The following is a 21,641-nucleotide window of genomic DNA, read 5'->3' on the forward strand; positions in this document are numbered from 1 at the left end:
ATGTTGGAGGCAATGCAGAGATATTTTTATATCAGTAAAATAAAAACTTCACTATTATTTTATATACTGTGCTTAGAAATATTTTACTTCAGATTGTGTAGAAACATTGCAGTGGAGCAGAAGGTAAAAACATTTACTTGTTTGTTAAAGAAGTGGGCTCCATTTAGCTTTATTTCTAAAAATAGCTCCACCAAAAAATATTGTTTTGAAAACCATTCAGAGTCTGAATACGGAATTTATTGAGCATACTGTATATCTTTAGTACAGAAATTGATATGATGACATAATGCATAAACACTGCCATTTCTCTCAGTTGACATAAATATTCTTTTAAACAAAACTGGAGTTATGTTAAAATGCAAAACAAATTTGGTTTTGTAGGTTTCAGTGACATCTTTATAATTTTTGTGAAATAGGGTTAATGTTTAAAAACGAACATGTCCATCATAAATTTTAAAGATAAATTATGTAAAATCAATAATTAAATAGAATGCAACTTAAATTTGTTTAAATGAGTACTGCATTAAAACTAAACAATTCTAATACATTATATACCGTATTTTTCATAAATGTTATTAAGAAAGGTTGTTGTATACATTTTCATATTCCTTTCTGAAAGTTGTGAGACAGTCAGCATTAAAATTCACAGATTCCATCAGCAGGGGTCTTTCAACTAATATCTATAAAGAAGCCTTGATATTTTGTAAACTATGATGTAAATTATAGAGGGCATGAGACATTCCAAGCAAATCAAATTTACTTCCATTGTCATCTGCATTGCCACCTTTTTAGGTGATTTCTAACTGTTCCTAATCTGGCAAAGTCCAAACAACTCATAAAGCACCCAGTACCATACAATGCTGATTTATTTACATGCATTCAGAATGCTGGAATTGCTATTGTAGATATATAAGAAAGGATAACCACATTACCAAGTGCAATACATCATGTCTATGACATTTCAATATGAAAGCTGGGTGCAAACTTGTACTCATTAAACTTAAGTCTTTGCTATGTGATTTGAAATCTATCATGTAGAAAGGATGTTGGGAAAGAGTCAAGAATTTACTAGCTGATGGTTGGTAACAAATTATTCTTTATCAACTTCTACATAATAATCAAATTATTAAAATTTATCTAGGAAAATATGAAAATGAAGACTTCCAATTGATGCAACTTCCATTTATTGTAATCCTTAAAACTTACAAAATGGTTAATTGGAAAGAAGTATACTTTGATAGAAATCATTCTATTTTCCCCCAAAACATTTTATCCTGTTAAATTAGATTTAAAATATTCTATAAATAAAAATATCTTATAATACATTTACTGTTGATATGTCCTTAGTTGGCTGAAACATTCAAATTTTATTTGGATAATTCACTGCAGATACATAGGACAGCATCTATTAGAGTGATTTATGATTTATACTGGTCAACAAGAGTCCTCAAAATGTACACATTTCATAGTTATGGATACACACTGACAACCTATATTCTCCAAGATATTGGAAAGACCTTTCCATTCTTAAAGATACTTACAATTACTTATGATTAACTATGCATCATTAGTCATTCTAGACATATGGAATAATGGAACTTACTTGTAAATACATCAAGAAAATTATTTTATAATTGAACTGTTTCCACCATATCATTAACATACAATTGTAATGTTTGATGTTCCAAAATGGTTGCAGGTTAATATCTACATTGTTTATTCAATTATAGTTTCAACAATGAGTGAACATTTTGCAGTTGCAGTATAGCAGATAGAAAATATAATCAAAAAGAAAGCAAATGGATTTTTCCAGGATTTTGAAACTCTTCTTGAAGGTGATAGTGGGGTGGGGGGGGGGGGGCAGTGGAAGAGGAAGAGAGCTTGAGAAAGGATAAGAAACAACAAGTCTAAACTATTTCACACATTTACCTATTTATTTACTTTGTAACAGGTTAAACAGAAGAATCAATGAACATGTGAATTTAAATACATGACTAAAATAAAACTGCTTCACATTTTAGTGCACAATACATTGTTTCCAAAACCATACAATCCAATCACCATTATATGGATAATTTGGTCCCTTGGTGCATTATAGGAAGTAGAGCCCATCTTGAGATTTGGAGTGGATGCTGCAACAGAATCCCATTGTGAGCTAGTTGGTGTGAGGGTTTTGAAACTAAAACCAGTCAACATAAAAAAATAATTAAAAGTTGCATCTCCTCCATTCCACATTCATGAAGCTGATTCTTGCCTTTTTTCCTCTTCAATTGCTGAAACATAAAAAAGAAACGGACTTTTTAAGCAAATCGATGTAATCCAACTTGAAATTCCTAAACTAGGTTTTCTCCAAGATATAGTTAAATTATATTTAAGGATGTTAAATAATCCATAAATGTTCCAGTCGCAGTACTCTGCACTGAAGATCAAGCTAATAACGATTTCATAACAAGCCGATAGCAAATTCTAATGACACTTCATAATAGTATCTATCGCACAGGTGTGGCCGACAGTCTGTATGTTGTCTCCAGATCTGGTATACTTACTCTCTTTTGTTGGCAAAGGGTTTTTTTCTTTGGTTTCTATCTTCTTCAGTTTTTTCTTGTCAAATTGTATGATTTCACATAGATTTGGTTTGTCTGACATGGCGTCTACTGCAAAATAAAAATCACAAAAGTCTTGTCCAGTGCAATGCGGCATTTAAATCTCTTACTGTGAATGCAAAGAAGCCAGTGCAAAGAATCAGATGTAAATTTAAATTACTGAATAATATTTAAAGCATTTTTGTGCGAATATGGTTAACCAGAAGTTTCGGAAATAAAAGGACCATCCTATTAAATGATATGCGAGTTAAACTCATGCAAATATATAAAAGATGGATCATATGAAAATATGCATTCTAACATTATAGTTTACTAACATTCTCAGTCTGCATGTATTTTATTCTAACATGTTCTAAGAACGTACTAATCCTTTATTCCTCCTTTTTAGCATTGTTGTGAAAGGGAGCCGCCCTACGGATGGGCATTAGTTCAGACCAGGATATTTTGGTGTTATAGTTTACAATAAAATTTAATAAAACTAGTCACAATTTCACATACTGTTTAATTTTAAACTAGAGGTTATGGGAAGAAAAACGTTTTAATACTTCAAATTAAAAAAAATAAGTTATTTTGGGGAGTCGCAGTTTTCGAATTAATGATCTAATCCCTTTTAATTCCAAACCTTTATAGAATTATCCGCGTAGAAGATTGACGCACACCTTTAGATAAATAAACTAACATTTTGTTTCTCTTATTAAGTACTCATGTTAATAAAAGGTAGTGGTTTCTCCTCAAAACCTAAAGAATTGAGAATATCGACGGATGTTTTCATCCAAATACTCGCGAAATCGAGATACTAGTCACAAAAAGATGTTTAAAAGAGAATCCGGTAGTATTGCTTACCTTTATCTTTGTCCTGCTCCACCACAGACTCAGATACTATCCTCTATCTGCACTGCCTGGGCGTGGATTAAAAAGCGCAGAGCTCGGCGTGATTAGCATAAATATCTGACAACTGGGACCGCCTTTCCGGAAATCAACCGTGCAGCAAATGGCATTGCAGTGTTCCTGGAAATGGTTATTGGCACCAGTAGAAAACTGATGCAAAAGCTTGGTTTGTAGAAGCCATTTCTCTGGATTCAGGTCGCAAACTAATTATAGTATTGGCGAGTCGTGCAGTACAAGTGATCATTGATAGAAAGAACGCGATAGAAGAAAAAAGTACCTTTGCATTGCGACACCTTTACACCAGTTCAAAATCCAACACATGAATGGCAAGCTGTAAATAATACACTATGAAGACTATGTGTATTGATATCGGTGCTGAGACGTTTTATACTACCGGGGAGACAGACGCACTCGTTATTTTGTATGCAACGTCTACCATATACATCACGATAAACCCCCGATAATTTTATTCACATCGCCTTCATGAGTAGAACACAATAACAAATTCCAGAACATTTCAACAAAATTAAAAACCTCTACCGCTATAAAATCCAAATTTTCTATCGGTTGCTGCCAGAACAATACTACACAATTGTCCTGTCAACAGAAAACGCAGTGAATAACGCAATTAGTAGATACAAAGTGTAAAGGAAAAAATAGAAAAAAAACTCGAGTTTCACTTCTTGCAGAAGAAAACTGGTACTCCCTGAATAGATCCACAAGGCAAAAAAAAAAGGCCGGGTATATTTTTAAAGATTTATTTTAAATACAAGTGAATATTAGCCACACAGTGTGCTAATGGAAAAATATGCGTTGCATTTAATATATCTCACTTTATGGTTTTTGAAACAGAATTTAAGTGGCCAAGGAATTTAACAAAAGATAAATTAGACGTCTTTACCCTTAGTCACACAAAATATAATTTCCTGTAAATAGTATTTTAGTAACAGCGATCAATCAATACAATGTAAGGAATTAACCAGGAAACCACTTTGGCCTTGCAGCATCATTCCTTTTGTAACTTAATCTCCGGATTCCCACCCTAACCGGATTTTATCTTTTGTTCTTTCCTCTCCTCCCCCTCCCCCCTTACTGTACTTGCTTAAAAGCTGCTACATCTTCAAAGATATTCCAGCTGTGATGTAATGTTATTGACATGAAATGCGAACTCAGTTTCCCTGGAATTGCTGCTTGACCTAATAAGCACTTCTAGAATTTAGAGGCTTAATTTCAGATTTACAGTCTACTAGTTTTTTTTGTTTTATTTGGTTTGATTCTGAGTTACCTACAATAGGGAAAGTCCCAAATTCAATCCCTTATCTGCGCTGAAGTAACTGTCCTTAACTACAGCAGGTGTATCTTAAGTTGTCAGCAAAATGTAAAAAAGCAGTCCAATTGGAATGACAGTGAGATTGTAAGCATTTATTGTCATTACACCACTAAACTGTTTTCTGACGGAGGCATTCAAAAATAAATATTTAAGAGTACAACTCTTAGACCATAAGATATAGGAGCAGGAGTAGGCCATTCAGCCCATTGAGACTGCTCTGCCATTCAATCATGGGCTGATCCAATTCTTCCAGTTATCCCCACTCCCCTGCCTTCACCCCATACCACTTGATGCCCTGGCTAATCAAGAACCTATCTATCTCTGCTTTAAATACACTCAATGACTTGGCCTCCACAGCCATTCGTGGCAACCAATTCCACAGATTTACCACCCTCTGACTAAAATAATTTCTCAGCATCTCAATCCTAAAAGGATGTCCTTCAATCCTGAAGTCATGCCCTCTTGTCCTAAAATCCCCTACCACAACTTTGCCATATCTAATCTGTTCAGGCCTTTTATATAATTTGGAATGTTTTTATGAGATCCCCCCACCCCTCATTCTCCTGAACTTCAGGGAATACAGCCCAAGAGCTGCCAGACTGGCAGCAGTTTCGGGAGTATGCTTTGCAAAATGTTCAGAACATTTAGTTGAAAATTGTGCATTTTACTTGCTGGTTTACTGAGCAAATTCTTTAGTGTGATTGGCTGCTAAGCAATGCTTTATGACACCAGACAGCAACTAACCTCAAAAGTGGGGAAGTCCAAACAGCAACGATTGCTTAATCTTTGTGAGCGGCTTTGTTCGATATGATGTTGTGCTATACTTATGTTGTCCACCACTGACTGCCAAATCTGGCCCAATGTTTCAGCTCATGATTATTGACAATTCAATCTTTGTTTGAATTGTGTTTGCCTGGACAAGTTGAGAACCTTGGGGCAAGGTTTCACTAGAGCTTTTATAACTATGAACAGATACATTGGCCTGGATTACATATATATACAAGCAAATTTGTTAGGAACAGAAAAGCAGAACATTTACTATTTCAGACTAAACTGAAATCACAAATGGACACTTGACCGCTGTGGTAGGGCTTGCACAATATTATTTCCTATAAAGTGAGATATAAGTGACAATGACCTATCACCCCTGGATGAGCTCAATGCCTTTAATGCATTATTTAATAGGGAAAATTATGACACATCCATACTAACCCTAACGTCTCCAGATGAGCTTGCAGTCTCAGTCTCTGAGGTCGATGAATCCACAAAAGGTGTCTGGTCCTGGCTGAATACTACAGATCTATGTGGACTAACTGGCTGGAGTACTTATGGATATATTCAGCCTCTCACTTCTCTGGTCTGAGTTCCCAACTGCTTCAAAAGGAGTTTATTGTACACAGTGACCTGCCTCAATATATACCATCTGGTAGTGCTTACATCAACCGTAGTGAGGTATTTCATGAGGCTAGTTATGGCACAAATCAAGTCCTATCACAAAGGTGACCTGGATCTGCTACAGTTTGCCTACTGTCACACCAGGTTAACAGTAGATGAGATTTCTCTGGTTCTTCACCTTGCCTTAGACCATCAGGGCAGCTGGAACTTGTATATCAGGCTGCTATTCATCAACTACAGCTTAGTGTTCAACACAGTCATCCCATCGAAACTCATCTACTGAGGAAGTTGAGTAGTTGCAGAGGGAGCTATAGACCTGAGTCTCTGTATCTACAAGTGGATACTCAGTTTCCCCTTTAGTAATAATGTCTCCTCATGGATCATCAATATAGCTGTACATTAAGAGCTCTCTATACATACATGAATAGGTGGCTAAGCACAGCTCCAATACCAATGTTTCAATGTAAATGTGATAAATTAATCTGAATCTGAACCATATACATATTAGCTGATGACAACCACTGTTTTAAGGCCATAAGATACGGAGGCAGAATTGGGCCATTTGGCCCATTGAGTTTGCTCCACCATTTCATCATGGCTGATCTATTTCCCACTTAGCCCCAATCTCCTATTCCTCCCTGTAACAGTTCATGCCCTGACTAATCAAGAATCTATCAACCTCTGCCTTAAAATATACCCAGTGACCCTAAGAAATAGAAATACCCTAAGAATAATAATTGGGCTGCCTTAATGACTATCTCTCAGTAGCACTCACATCAACAGTAATGAAATGCTTTGAAAGGTTGGTCATCACCAGACTGAACTCCTGCCTCAGCAAGGACCTGGACCCATTGCAATTTGCCTGTCACCACAATAGGTCAACAGCAGACACAGTCTCAATGGCTCTTCACATGGCTTTAGACCACCTGGACAACACAACTATAGCTCAGCATTAATACCATCATTCCTACAATCCTGATTGAGAAGTTGCAGAACCTGGGCCTCTGTACCTTGCTCTGCAATTGGATCCTTGACTTCCAAATCGGAAGACCACAATCTTTACGGATTGGTGATAACATATCCTCCTAACTGTCGAACAACACTGGGGCATCTCAGGAGTGTGGGCTTAGCCCACTGATCTACTCTTTATATTCACACAGTTGTGTGGCTAGGCATAGCTCAAATGCCATCTATAAATTTGCTGATGATACAACCATTGTTGGTAGAATCTCAGGTGGTGCCGAGAGGGCGTACAGGAGTGAGATATGCCAACTAGTGGAGTGGTGTCACAACAACCTGGCACTCAACGTCAGTAAGACAAAAGAGCTGATTGTGGACTTCAGGAAGGGTAAGATGAAGGAACAAATACCAATCCTCACAGAGGGATCAGAAATGGAGAGAGTGAACAGTTTCAAGTTCCTGGGTTCCTGAGGATTTAACCTGGTCGCAACATATTGATGCAGTTATAAAGAAGGCAAGACAGTGGCTATACTTTATTAGGAGTTTGAAGAGATTTGGGATGTCAACAAATATACTTAAAAACTTCTCTAGTTGTACCGTGGATAGCATTCTGACAGGCTGCATCACTGTCTGGCAAGGAGGGGCTACTGCATGGGACCGAAAGAAACTGCAGAAGGTTGTAAATCTAGTCAGCTCCATCTTGGGTACCAGCCAACAAAGTACCCAGGACATATTCAAGGAGCGGTGTCTCAGAATGGGAGTATCCATTATTAAGGACCTCCAGCACCCAGGGCATGCCCTTTTCTCACTGTTACCATCAGGTAGGAGGTACAGAAGCCTGGAGGCACACACTCAGTGATTCAGGAACAGCTTCTTCCCCTCTGCCATCTGATTCCTAAATGGATATTGAATCTTTGGTTACTCCCTCACTTTTTTTTAATATACAGTATTTTATTTTTGCACACTTTTTTATATCTATTCAATATACATATACTGTAATTGACTCACTTGTTTATTTATTATGATTTTCTTTTTTTTCTCTCTGCTAGATTATGTATTGTTTTGAACTGCTGCTGCTAAGTTAACAAATTTCACGTCACATGCCAGTGATAACAAACCTGATTCTGATTCTGACTTGGCTTCCACAGCTACCTGTGGCAGCAAGTTCCATAGATTCACCAATCTCTGGCTAAAGAAATTACTTCTGATCTCTGTTCTAAATGGACATCCCTCTAATCTTATGCTGCATCCTCTGGTCCTAGGCTCCCCCACCATTGGAATCATCCTCTCTGTATCAACTCTATTGAGGCCTTTCAACATTTGATAAGCTTCAATGAGATTCCCCCCTATTCTTCTGAATTCCGGTGAGCACAGGCCCAGAGTCATCAAGCAATCTACAGATAATAAGCCTTTCAATTCCAGAATAATTTTTGTCAACTTCCTCTGAACCTTTTCCAATGTCAGCACATCCTTTCTTAGATAAAAGGCCCAAAACTTCTTACAATACTCCAAGTGAGGCTTCACCAGTGTCTTATAAAGCCCCAACATTATATCCTTCCTTTTATATTATAGTCCTCTCGAAATGAATGATAATATTGCATTTGCCTTCCTCATCACCCGCTCAACCTGCAAATTAACATCTAGGGAACCCTGAACGAAGACTGTCATGTCCCTTTGCACCTCAGATTTTTGAACTTCCTCACCAATTAGATGTAACTCTCTCCCCACAGCTCATCATCAACTAGCCTCATTAGGTAACTCTGGCTAACGACCACGTGACTCAGCATTGCATGGGTAACACACCATAAGTATGATTCAGGTTCTGCCCAACAGGAAAGTTGAAATGTTCTGATGAAGAATTGGACATTATGGTGAATGCTGTGTAAATGCTAACCCATGCAAAGTCATTGTTTGTCAGGAAATACTAGACCTTACACTAGCATGAAATTAAAGTGGAAATATATTTACTGGTATTTCAACTTTAACAAATACTAAATAGAAAAAAAGAAAAAGGGCACAGTACAGTTGAACTAGTTTAGATGGGCACATAAACGTTGGAGCTCACTTCTGGCGTAGTTGGATGCTTCGCTTTAAGTACTCATGCTTTGCTTAAAAAGCACCAGCCTCAGTTCGAACTTCCCTTGAAAACCATTCTGAATGAACCTGCTAACTCAGGATTATTGGCACTTTCTCCTTGGAATCACTCATCTGCACAAAGCGCTCCTTACAACGGAGTCTCTACTTTGAGCAGCATTCTGTGAGCATCTTCCCTTGTGCTCCTCTCTGCACCTCATGCCAGCAAAGGATCAAAACCGTATCACTGCCCCCCAGTAATCTGATGCTGCCCAGGTCACTTAAATGTTCCATGGCATCCCACTGGGCAGAACATTACAGCACATTGTGAACTCAGTTGGCTAACACACCATTCCTAGTCTGAACAAATGGCTCCTTATCTCGGCTGTAGCCAAAACGCTAGCCTACAAAGCTTAATTAATGGAAACCACTGTGTTTGCATAAAAGCTGCTAAAGACATAACAGCATAATGGTAGAAATACAGCAAAATAGGTTCTTAACCAGACAATTATTTAGAAAATAGGCTACAGTTTTATTTCTTCTATCAAAGTGCATGACCATGCACTTCCCAACACTGTATTCCATCTGTCACTTCTTTGCCTATTTTCCTAATCTGTCTAAATCCTTCTGCAACTTTACTGCTACCTCAACGCTACCTGTCCCTCCACCCTTGTTTCATTCACAAACTTGGCCAAAGAGCCAAAATTCCATCATTCAAATCATTAAAAAAGTGGCCCCAACACAGACTCCTGTGGATCACCACTAGTCACTGGCAGTTAACCAGAGAAGGTTCCCTTTATTTGCACTGTTTTCCTACTGTTAACCAGCTAATGCTAGTATCTTTCCTGTAATAATTCAAATTATTAAGCAGCCTCATGTCTGGCATCTTATCAAAGGCATGCAGAAAATCTTGGCACTCAATATTCCCAATTGTTTATACTGCTTGTTGTTTATTAAAAAATTTCAACAGATTTGTCAGTCAAGATTTTTCCTTAAGGAAACCTTGCTGACTTTGGCCCATTTTATCATGTGCCCTCCAAGTACCCTGAAACCATATCCTTAACAATTAACTCCAACATCTTCCAGTCACTGAGGTCAGACTAATTGGCCTATGATTTCCTTTCTTCTGCCTCTCTCCCTTTTTGAAGAGTGGAATGACATTTGCAATTTTCCAGTCCTCTGGAACCATGCCAGAATCTATTGATACTTGAAAGATCACTACTAATGCCTCCATAATCTCTTCAACCACCTCTTTCAGAACCCTGGGGTGTAGACCATCTGGTCCAGATGTTTTATCTATCTTCAGACCATTCAGATTCCCAAGTACTTTCTCCCTAGTAACGGCAACTTCACTCACTTCTGCCCCCTGAAACTCTCAAACTTCTGGCATATTGCTAGTGTCTTCCACATGGAAGACTGATGCAAAATACTTCTTCAGTTTGTCTGCCATTTCTATGTCCCCCATTACTAACTTCCAGCATCATTTTCCAGTGGTCTGATATCTACACTCGCCTCTCTTTTACAACTTGGTTGAATAGCAGGTTGTTAACATAAACATCAGGGCCAAGAAAATTCACCAGTGCCTGTACTTCCTCAGAAAGCAAAAGAAGTTTGGCATGTCCCAGTTAATACTTACGAATTTTCATCCTTTTTGGACACAGCTCATAACACTATGGAAACCAAACTGTGAACTACGTCTATACTTCTCTCTGTCTCAGTAGATCAGCCACCATAATCAAACACTCCACCCAACCTGGATATTCTCTCTTCTCCCCTCTTTCATCAGGCAGAAAATACAAAAGCCTGAAAGCACAGACCTGTCGAGGTTAGCTTCTATCCTGCTGTTATAAGACTACTAAGTGGTGTCCTAGTATAATAAGATAGACTTTTGACCTCACAATGTACCTTGCTCTGAGCCTGCATCTTTTTGTTTACTACAGTGCACTTTCTCTGTTGCTGTTAAACTTTATTCTGCACTGCTTTGCTTTGTTCTGTCTCAATGGACTGTGTAATGATCTGATCAGAATGGACAGTGTACATAACGTTTTCATTGTGTCTTGGTACATGTGACAATAATAAAGCAATCCCATTCCCAATCACCAGAATGGAATTGGGCCTGGTAGAGTGGAGCTGCAACAACAACCTCTCACCCAACATCAGTAAAACTAAAGAGCCGATTGCTTACTTCAGGAAGGGAAAAGAGAACGAACATATGCCATCTCCATTGGGGGATTGGCGGTGGAGAGAATCAGCAGCTTTAAATTCTTGGGCATTAACATATCACATGACCTCCCCTTGACCCAGCACATAGATGCACAGAGATATAGTTGGGATCACAGAGACGTAGCTCCAGGGTGACCAAGGATGGGAGCTCGACATCCAGGGATATTCAATATTCAGGAGGGATAGACAGGAAAGAAAAGGAAGTGGGGTAGCATTGCTGGTTAGAGAGGAGATTAGTGCAATAGAAAGGAAGAATATTAGCCTGAAGGATGTGGAATCAATATGGGTAGAGCTGCATAACACTAAGGGGCAGAAAATGCTGGTGGGAGTTGTGTACAGGCCACCTAACAGTAGTAGTGAGGTTGGGGATGGCATTAAACAGGAAATTAGAAATGTGTGCAATAAAGGAACTGTAGTTATAATGGGTGACTTCAATCTACATATAGATTGGGTGAACCAAATTGGTAAGGGTGCTGAGGAAGAGGATTTCTTGGAACGGATTTCTTGGAGGGATGGTTTTCTGAACCAACATGTCGAGGAACCAACTAGAGAGCAGGCCATTCTAGATTGGGTATTGAGCAATGAGGAAGAGTTAGTTAGCAATCTTGTCATGCGAGGCCCCTTGGGTAAGAGTGACCATAATATGGTGGAATTCTTCACTAAGATGGAGAGTAACATACTTAATTCAGAAACAAAGGTTCTGAACTTAAAGAAGGGTAACTTTGAAGGTATGAGACGTGAATTAGCTAAGATAGACTGGCAAATGATACTTAAAGGGTTGATGGTGGATATGCAATGGCAAGCATTTAAAGATCGCATGGATGAACTACAACAGTTGTTCATCCCAGTTTGGCAAAAGAATAAACCAGGGAAGGTAGTGCACCCGTAGCTGACAAGGGAAATTAGGGATATTATCAAGTCCAAAGAAGAAACATATGAATTAGCAAAAAAAAAGCGGCACACCTGAGGACTGGGAGAAATTCAGAGACCAGCAGAGGAGGATAAAGGGCTTAATTAGGAAAGGGAAAAAAGATTATGAGAGAAAGCTGGCAGGGAACATAAAAACTGTAAAAGCTTTTATAGATACGTGAAAAGAAAAAGATTGGTCAAGACAATCAGTCAGAAACAGATGAATTGATCATAGGGAACAAAGACATGGCAGTCCAATTGAATAACTACTTTGGTTCTGTCTTCACTAAGGAGGACATAAATAATCTTCAGAAATAGGAAGGGACCGAGGGTCTAGTGTGATGGAGGAATTGAGGGAAAGGAAGTGTTAGTAAGGAAGTGGTGTTAGGTAAATTGAAGGGATTAAAGGCAGATAAATCCCCAGGGCCAGATGGTCTGCATCCCAGAGTGCTTAAGGAAGTAGCCCAAGAAATAGTGGATGCATTAGTGATAATTTTTCAAAGGTCCTTAGATTCTGGATTAGTTCCTGAGGATTGGAGAGCGGCTAATGTAACCCCACTTTTTAAAAAAGGAGGGAGAGAGAAATCGGGGAATTATAGACTGGTTAGTCTGACATCGGTGATGGGGAAAATGTTAGAGTCGGTTATCAAAAATGTGATAACAGCACATTTGGAAAGAGGTGAAATCATTGGACAAAGTCAGCATGGACTTGTGAAAGGACAATGATGAATCTTATAGAATGTTTTGAAGATGTAACTAGTAGAGTGGATAGGGGAGAGCTAGTGGATGTGGTATATTTAGATTTTCAAAAGGCTTTTGACAAGGTCCCACACAGGAGATTAGAGTGCAAACTTAAAGTACACGGTATTGTGGGTATGGTATTGATGTGGATAGAGAATTGGTTGGCAGACAGGAAGCAAAGAGTGGGAGTAAATGGGACCTTTTCAGAATGGCAGGCAGTGACTAGTGGGGTACCACAAGGCTCAGTGCTGGGACCCCACGAGGGAATTAAATGCAGCATCTGCAAGTTAGCAGATGACATGAAGCTGGGTGGTGGTGTTAGCTGTGAGGAGGGTGCTAAGAGGATGCAGGGTGACTTGGATAGGTTAGGTGAGTGGGCAAATTCGTGGCAGATGCAATTTAATGTGGATAAATGTGAGGTTATCCACTTTGGTTGCAAGAACAGGAAAACAGATTATTATCTGAATGGTGGCTGATTAGGAAAAGGGGAGATGCAACGAGACCTGGGTGTCATTGTACACCAGTCATTGAAAGTGGTCATGCAGGGAGAGCAGGCGGTGAAAAAGGCAAATGGTATGTTGGCATTCATAGCAAAAGGATTTGAGTACAAGAGCAGAGAGGTCCTTCTGCGGTTGTACAAGGCCTTGGTGAGACTGCACCTAGAATATTGTGCGCAGTTTTGGTCCCCTAGTCTGAGGAAAGACATTCTTGCCATAGAGGGAGTACAGAGAAGGCTCACCAGATTGATTCCTGGGATGGCAGGATTTTCATATGAAGAAAGACTGGTTTGACTAGGCTTATACTCACTGGAATTTAGAAGATTGAGGGGGGATTTTATTGAAGCATATGAAATTCTAAAGGGATTGGACAGGCTAGATGCAGGAAGATTGTTTCCAATGTTGGGGAATTCCAGAACGAGGGGTCACAGTTTAGGGATAAAGGGGAAGCCTTTTAGGACCAAGATGAAGAAAAACTTCTTCACACAGAGAGTGGTGAATCTGTGGAATTCTCTGCCACAGGAAACAGTTGAGGCCGGTTCATTGGCTATATTTAAGAGGAAGTTAGATATGGCCCTTGTGGCTAAAGGGATCGGGGGTATGGAAAGAAAGCAGGTACAGGGTTCTGAGTTTGATGATCACCCATGATCATACTGAATGGCGGTGCAGGCTTGAAGGGCTGAATGGCCTACTCCTGCACCTATTTTCTATGTTTCTATGCAATCACAAGTGAGGCATGGGCAAGGGAAAGTCTGCAGATACTGGAAATCCAAGGAACACGCACAAAATGCTGAAGGAACTCAGCAGGCCTGCAAGGAAAAGAGTACAATCATCATTTCGGGCCAAAAACCTTCGACAGGATGCATGGGCATGGGCTGTGTATTTACTTTCTTAGGAGGCTAAACAGGTTCAGCATGGCATCAGACACTCTAACAAACTTCTACAGGTGTACGATTGAGAGTATCCTGACTGGTTGTATTCTGGTCTGGTGTAGCAATCTGAGCACACAGGATTGTAAGAAGCTGCAGAGAGCAGTAGACTGATGTACCCAATACATCACAGGCACATCCCTCCCCACCATTTGTAGTACCTACATGAGACACTGCCTCAATAAGACAACATCCATCTTTAAAATCTCCACCATCCAGGCCATGCCATCTTCTTACAACTACACTGGGCATGAGGTACAATAGCCAGAAGTCCCACACCACTATCATCCAGTGTCTTCTCCAACCAGAACCAAGGGATGAGCCAAGTGATCCACAATGTGCTGAGGACTAAATCAGTGGCGTTCAGGACTGGCAACCCAGGGATGTACAAGGTCCAGGTTAGACCCAGAGAAGTACAAGATCCAGGTATGACCCAGAAAAGTACAAGGTCCAGGTTAGACCCAGAAAAGTACAAGGACCAGGTTAGACCCAGAGAAGTACAAGGTCCAGGTATGACCCAGAAAAGTACAAGGTCCAGGTTAGACCCAGAAAAGTACAAGGTCCAGGTTAGACCCAGAGAAATACAAGGTCCAGGTTAGACCCAGAGAAGTACAAGGTCCAGGTTAGACCCGGAGAAGTACAAGGTCCAGGTTAGAGCCGGAGAAGTACAAGGTCCAGGTATGACCCAGAGAAGTACAAGGTCCAGGTATGACCCAGAAAAGTACAAGGTCCAGGTATGACCCAGAAAAGTACAAGGTTCAGGTATGACTCAGAAAAGTACAAGGCGTTTAGATATCTTCAACATCTGTCGGGAAGAGTCCATTGTCCCCATCGGCTTCAAGGCCTCCACCATCATCATGGTGCCCAAGAGAATGACGCCAACCTGTCTTAAGGACTAGTGTCCAGTGGGACAGATTTTAACAATAATGAAGTGCTTTGAGTGGCTGGTTATGCACCACATTAATTATATCATCCTGCTACATTGGATCCTTTCCAGTTCAAATCAGTCCACTGACAGTGTCATAGCCTCTGCCTTCCACTCTCACCTGGAAAATGGTGCCTCTTATGCCAGGATGCTGTTTATTGACTTAAGTATTATGGGTAAAGGTGACAAAGTTGGAGCTTGGAGTGGTACATGGCACTATGATCTTGAGGCCATTACAGAGATTTAGTTGAGAGGAACAAAAATGGGTGCTTAACGTCTCAGGGTTTTGATGTTTTAGAAAAGATAGAGAGGGAGGTAAAAGAGGTGGGAGAGTTACTCTACTCTTCAGGGACAATATTACAGCTGTACTCAGAGGGAACATAATGGAGGACTCATTCACTGAGATTGTTTGGGTAGAACTCAAAAATATTCTGATGGGATTACGCTACAGACCCCTAATAGCCACTGCGATATTGAGGAACAGAGATGCAGGCAGATTAAGGAAAGGTGTAAAAACAATAAGGTTTTTGTCATAAACGAAAGAAAATCTGCAGGTGCTGGAAATCAAAGCCACACACACAAAATGCTGGAGGAACTCAGCAGGCCAAGCAGCATCTACAGAAAAAAGTACAGTCAAAGTTTCAGGCCAAAGGCTCTGAGTCTGAAACGTCAACTGTACTTTTTTGCATTACCTAGCCTGCTGAGCTCATCCAGGATTTTGTGGGGGTTGTTGTCATGCTGGATTTCAATTTTCCTAACATAAATTGGGGCATTCTGAGTGCAAGAAGCTTTGATGGGGCAGAGTTTGTTATGTGCATCCAGGATGGTTTCTTCAATCAATATGTAGATAGTCCAACAAGAGGAGGGACTGTATTGGGCTTGGAGTTGAGTAATGAGCCTGGCCACGTGACCAACCTTTCAGTTAGGGAACTGAAATGAGCTATCCTAAAGCTTTAGGATAGCTATAGGTAAGGAAAAGTATGGAGCTTATGGGAGAGTATTAAATTGAAGCAGGGGAAATCACAAGAGCTTTAAGCAGGAACAAGGGAAAGTTAATTGGGAAAAGCTGCTTTTGGGTAAGTCCACATCTGACATGTGGAGGGTGTTTAAAGACCAACTACATGGAGTAAAGGACAGGTATGTCCTAGTCAGAAGAAATGACAAGGATGGAAAGATAAGAAAACCTTGAAAGTGGACAGAAATGATTTTAATTGAGATGGAAAAGGAAAAGTATGTAAGGCTTGCGAAACCAGAATCAAACACAGCCCTTAAGGATTATAAAGAAACCAGGAAAGAACACAAGAAGAGAACTAGGAAAGCTAGGAGGGGCTATGAAAAGTCTTTGGCAAATAGGATTAAAAAGAATCCCAAGGCACTCTATACATACTTCAAGATCAAGAGGATAACTAGATGATATGGAGATTGATGGTGTTGTGGATAGCATTGAAGACTGGCAAGGAATACAACAGGATATAGGTCAGTTGCAGATATTGGCAAAGAAATGGCAGATGGAGTTTAACCTGACCAAATATTAAGTGTTTCACCTTTGTGGGTCAAATGTAAAGAGACAGTACACAGTTAAGATCAAGATCCTTAGCAATGTTGATTAGCAGAGACAGACAGACAGACATACTTTATTGATCCCGAGGGAAATTGGGTTTCATTACAGCCACACCAACCAAGTATAGTGAAGAAATATAGTAATATAAAAGCATAAGTAATTAAATAATAAGTTAATCATGCCAAGTGGAAATAAGTCCAGGACCAGCCTATTGGCACAGGGTGTCTGACACTCCAAGGGAGGAGTTGTAAAGTTTGATGGCCACAGGTAGGAATGACTTCATATGACGCTCAGTGTTACATCTTGGTGTAATGAGTCTCTGGATAAATGCACTCCTGTGCCTAACCAGTACATTATGGAGTGGATGGGGGTTATTGTCCAAGATGGCATGCAACTTGGACAGCATCCTCTTTTCAGACACCACTTGAATCTTGGAGTCCAAGTTCATAGCTCGCTGAAAGTGGCTACACAGGTTGACAGGGTAGTTAAGAAGGCATACTTGCCTTTGTTAGTTGAGGCACTGAGTTCAAAAGTCAGGAAATATGTGGCAGCTTTATAAAGCTTTAGTTAGACTGCCTCTGGAGTAATGCATACATTTCTGGTTGCCCTGTTACACAAAAGATGCCAAGACTGCTAACGTTGCAGCTAGAGAAGGACCCTGGTCAGACCCCACTTGGAGTACTGTGCTCAGTTCTGGTCACCTCACTACAGGAAGGATGTGGAAACCATAGAAAGGCTGCAGAGGAGATTTACAAGGATATTGCCTGGATTGGGGAGCATGCATTATGAAAACAGGTTGAGTGAACTTGGCCTTTTCTCCTTGGAGCAATGGAGGATGAGAAGTGACCTGATAAGGGTGTAGAAGATGATGAGAGGCATTGATCATGTGGATAGTCAGAGGCTTTTTCCCGGGGCTGAAATGTTTGCCACAACAGGACCCAGGTTTAAGGTGCTGGGGAGTGGGTACAGAGGAGATGTCAGGGGTAAGTTTTTTACGCAGAGGGTGGTAAGTGTGTGGAATGGGCTGCTGGCAATGGTGATGGAAGCGGATACGATAAAGTCTTTTAAGAGGCTTTTGGATAGGTACATGGAGCTTAGAAAAATAGAGGGCTATGGGTAACCCTAGTAATTTCTAAGGTAGGGATGTGTTCGGCACAGCTTTGTGGGCTGAAGGGCCTGTATTGTGTTGTAGGTTTTCTATGTTTTTGTGACTTTGGAGAGGGTGCAGAAGAGGTTTACCAGGATGCTGCCTGGATTAGAGGGCATGAGCTTTAACAAGAGGTTGGACAAACCTGTGTTATTTCCTCTGGAGCAGAGATCTGACAGAGGTTTATAAGATTATGAGAGACTTAGAGCAGACAGGCAATATCTCTTTCTGAGAGCTGAAGTGGCTAACACCAGAGGGCACGCATTTAAGGTGAGAAGTTGACATTTCAAGGAGATGTGAGGGTCAAGTTTTTACAGAGACTGGTGGTGCCTGGAATGTACTGCCTTGTGTGGTGGTGGGGGCAGACACATTAGAGGCGTCCTGATGAAGGGTCTCAGCCTGAAACATCGACTGTACTCTTTTCCATAGATGCTGCCTGGCCCACTGAATTCCTCCAGCATTTTGTGTGTGTGTGTCGCTGAGACTTTTAAGAGACACAAAAATGTGAGGAATATGGAAGGATATGGACATTGTGTAGGCAGAAGTGATTACAAGAAGTTTAATTACCAGTTTACTTGGTTCAGCACAACTTTGTGGGCTGAAGGCCCTGTCCAGCGCTGTACTGTTTTATGTTCAAACTAAGATGCTGATCTAAGCTAGACCCATTTGTCCATGTTTGACCCCACATACCACTAAACTTTTCTGATCTATGTTAACTGTTTGGAAAAATAGGGATAAAGGCTGATGCAGGTATTGTGATGTGCTAACAGGACATATGTTTGCACCTTTGCTGTATGTACCACTGAATTGGTGGCTGGGAAATGTATGTACCATTTATTTCACATTCCCTAACATGATTGTGTATAATGGATCAGTGCTCTTGTCACTATCCCTATTACATATGGCCAACTGAGAAGACTCAAGTGCAGCCAGTACTTGGAAGGAAGATCACTTGGAAAGAGCTAGGCAGCTATTACATCCCTTTGCTCATTTAAAAAAAAATTTAATTAGTTTTTCAAAACATTTTACAACCTTTGTTCATTTTTCTAATACCTGTGTCGTGCTAGTCCTATCTCATGTGACTGGTCGCCACACTCTTTATGAGAAAAATCAAATTACATAGTACTACACTAGGTGCTAATAGGGCATCAGAAGCTCTAGGTATTGAAAGAAGGCAGCGAATAGAAAACACACACTTCTGGAGATAAGCTTTGTTTATTATAAAAAACAAGATATACAAAATATTTACTTGAGTACGAACAATTTAAAATTCCAACATTCTGTTTAGGTTCCAAATCTCAGATATCAACAAAAACAAAATTCCTGTTTAGTTAGAATCAGTGATATTCATTAAAATAACCTTGGTTACTCCAATTTCTCTAACTAATTAGATCTGGTGTTTTCCCCTATTTAAGGGTTTACAGATGACTCTTTCCTTTTTATTTTCCCTAGTTAGAAAGTTAATTGAATTCCTATTCTTAGGTGTTATGATTACCTTCAGTTTCAATTTGTCAGTATGTCTACAATACAAATTCAAATTCAAAAATTATGTATCTATACAGCTTAACTCCCTTCACAGCAATTCTCCAACATCACAACTTTTAAATAAAGTAAATCTCATTCAGTAACTTATCTAACTTGTTTTCATACTTCTGCAATTCTTTGACCTGAAACATTAATTCTGTTTCTCTTTGCAAATATGTTGCCTTATCTACAGTGCTCTCAGCCTTTTGTTTTCATGGTTGAGATACTTACTGATGAGAGAGACAGTAAAGGAAATTATTGGCCAGTTAGTCTGATGTCGTTAATTGGGAAGATGTTGGAGTCGATTGTTAAGGTTGTGGTTTTGGAATACTTGGAGGCACATGATAAAATAGGCCAAAGTCAGCATGGTTTTTTCAAGGAAAAATCTTGCCAGACCTATCTGTAGGAATTCTTTGTAGAAATAACAAGCAGGATAGACGAAGGTGAATCGGTGAATCGGTGGACTTGGATATTCATAAGGCCTTTGACAAGGTGCCACACATGAGGCTGCTTAACAAGCTAAGAGCTCGTGGTATTACAAGAAAGATACTAGCATGGATAAAGCAGTGGCTGATAGGCAGTAGACAAAGAATGGGAATAAAGGGAGCCTTTTCTGCTTGGCTGACAGTGACTAGAGGTGTTCCACAGGGGTCCAATTCTTTTTACGTTATATGCCAATGATTTTGATGGTGGAGTTGACAGCTTTGTTGCAAAGTTTGTGGATGCTACGAAAATGGGTGGAGGGCGGGTAGTTTTGAGGAAGTAGAGAGGCTACAGAAGGACTTGGACAGATTAGGGGAATGGGCAAAGAGAAGTGGAAAATGGATTAGTTCCAGGTAGAATATGGTCACGCACATTGATAGAAGAAATGAAAGGGTTGAGTATTTTCTAAATGGAGAGAAAATACAAAAATCTGAGGTGCAAAGGGACTTGCAGTCCTTGTATAGGATTCTCTAAAGGTTAATTTGCAGGTTGAGTCAGTCATAAGGAAGGCAAATGCAATGTTAGCATTCATTTCAAGAGGACTAGAATAAAAAAAAACAAGGATGTAATGCTGAAGCTTTATAAAGCACTGTTGAGGCCAGACTTGGGAGTATTGTGAGCAGTTATGCACCCATTATCTTAGAAAGAATGTGCTGAAACTGGGAAGGATTCAACGGAGGTTCATGAAAATGATTCTAGGATTGAACAGTGTGTTATATATTAGAGTGTTTGATGGCTGTGGGTCTGTATACACTGGAATTCAGAGGAATGAGGGTGACCTAATTGAAACCTATTGAATGGTGAAAGGCCTTGATAGAATGAATGTGGAGAGGATGTTTCCTATGGTGGGAGAGTCTAAGACAAGAAGACACAGCTTCAGAATAGAGGGGCATCCTTTTAGAGTGGAGTCAAGGAGGAATTTCTTTAACTAGAGAGTGGTGGATCTGTGGACTGCGTTGCCACAGGTGGCCTCGGGAGGGAGGGGCTTGGTCTTTGTGTGTATTTAAGGCAAAGATTGAGAGATTCTTGATTGGTCAGGGCATGATAGCATACGGGGAGAAGGCAGGAGATTGAGACTGAGATGGAAAATGGATCAGCCCTGATGAAATGGTGGAGCAGACTCTATGGTCAAAATTACCTAATTCTGTTCCAATGTCTTATGGTCTTAAACTTCCCTGCATGAGTATACATTTGTTATTAAGAACAGAGGTAGGTAGAGTGCAACAGAAATGTGGGAAATATTTGTTATAATTATAAAAAATAAAGCTGGGACAGAACTAAAGAAGCTGTTGAGTCTTTGGAATGCTTTCAGAAATGTGCATTGAAAAAAAATGGTTGCATAAAATATACTTATGCCAGTGAAGAATAGTAAGCTGATTGATATTCCTAATGTCTTAGGCAGGGGAATTAATTGAATTGCAATTTCCATGAGCAATGCAGGACTTCAGTGTCT

At 39.9% G+C, this 21,641-nt stretch overlaps 1 protein-coding gene across 2 annotated transcripts in view; it reads right to left on the reverse strand.

The window, feature by feature from the left end:
- Window positions 1-1,167: 1,167 nt before the first annotated feature.
- The window catches only part of LOC132405502 (thymosin beta-11-like), a 29,574-nt gene continuing 9,100 nt past the window's right edge, over window positions 1,168-21,641 (reverse strand). Inside the window, exons 1-3 of one of the 2 annotated variants that reach the window (XM_059990367.1) lie at window positions 3,447-3,662; window positions 2,547-2,654; window positions 1,168-2,273 (exon numbers count right to left, since the gene is read on the reverse strand). In XM_059990367.1, coding sequence (XP_059846350.1) covers window positions 2,236-2,273; window positions 2,547-2,646 — 138 coding nt within the window. In that variant the 5' untranslated portion in view covers window positions 2,647-2,654; window positions 3,447-3,662 and the 3' untranslated portion in view covers window positions 1,168-2,235. Of the gene's footprint in view, window positions 2,274-2,546; window positions 2,655-3,446; window positions 3,663-21,641 lie in introns of those variants that run through there. The other variant, XM_059990366.1, reaches the window with a different exon arrangement.

This window comes from Hypanus sabinus, chromosome 15 (genome assembly GCF_030144855.1).
Source record: "Hypanus sabinus isolate sHypSab1 chromosome 15, sHypSab1.hap1, whole genome shotgun sequence".
NCBI lineage: Eukaryota > Metazoa > Chordata > Chondrichthyes > Myliobatiformes > Dasyatidae > Hypanus > Hypanus sabinus.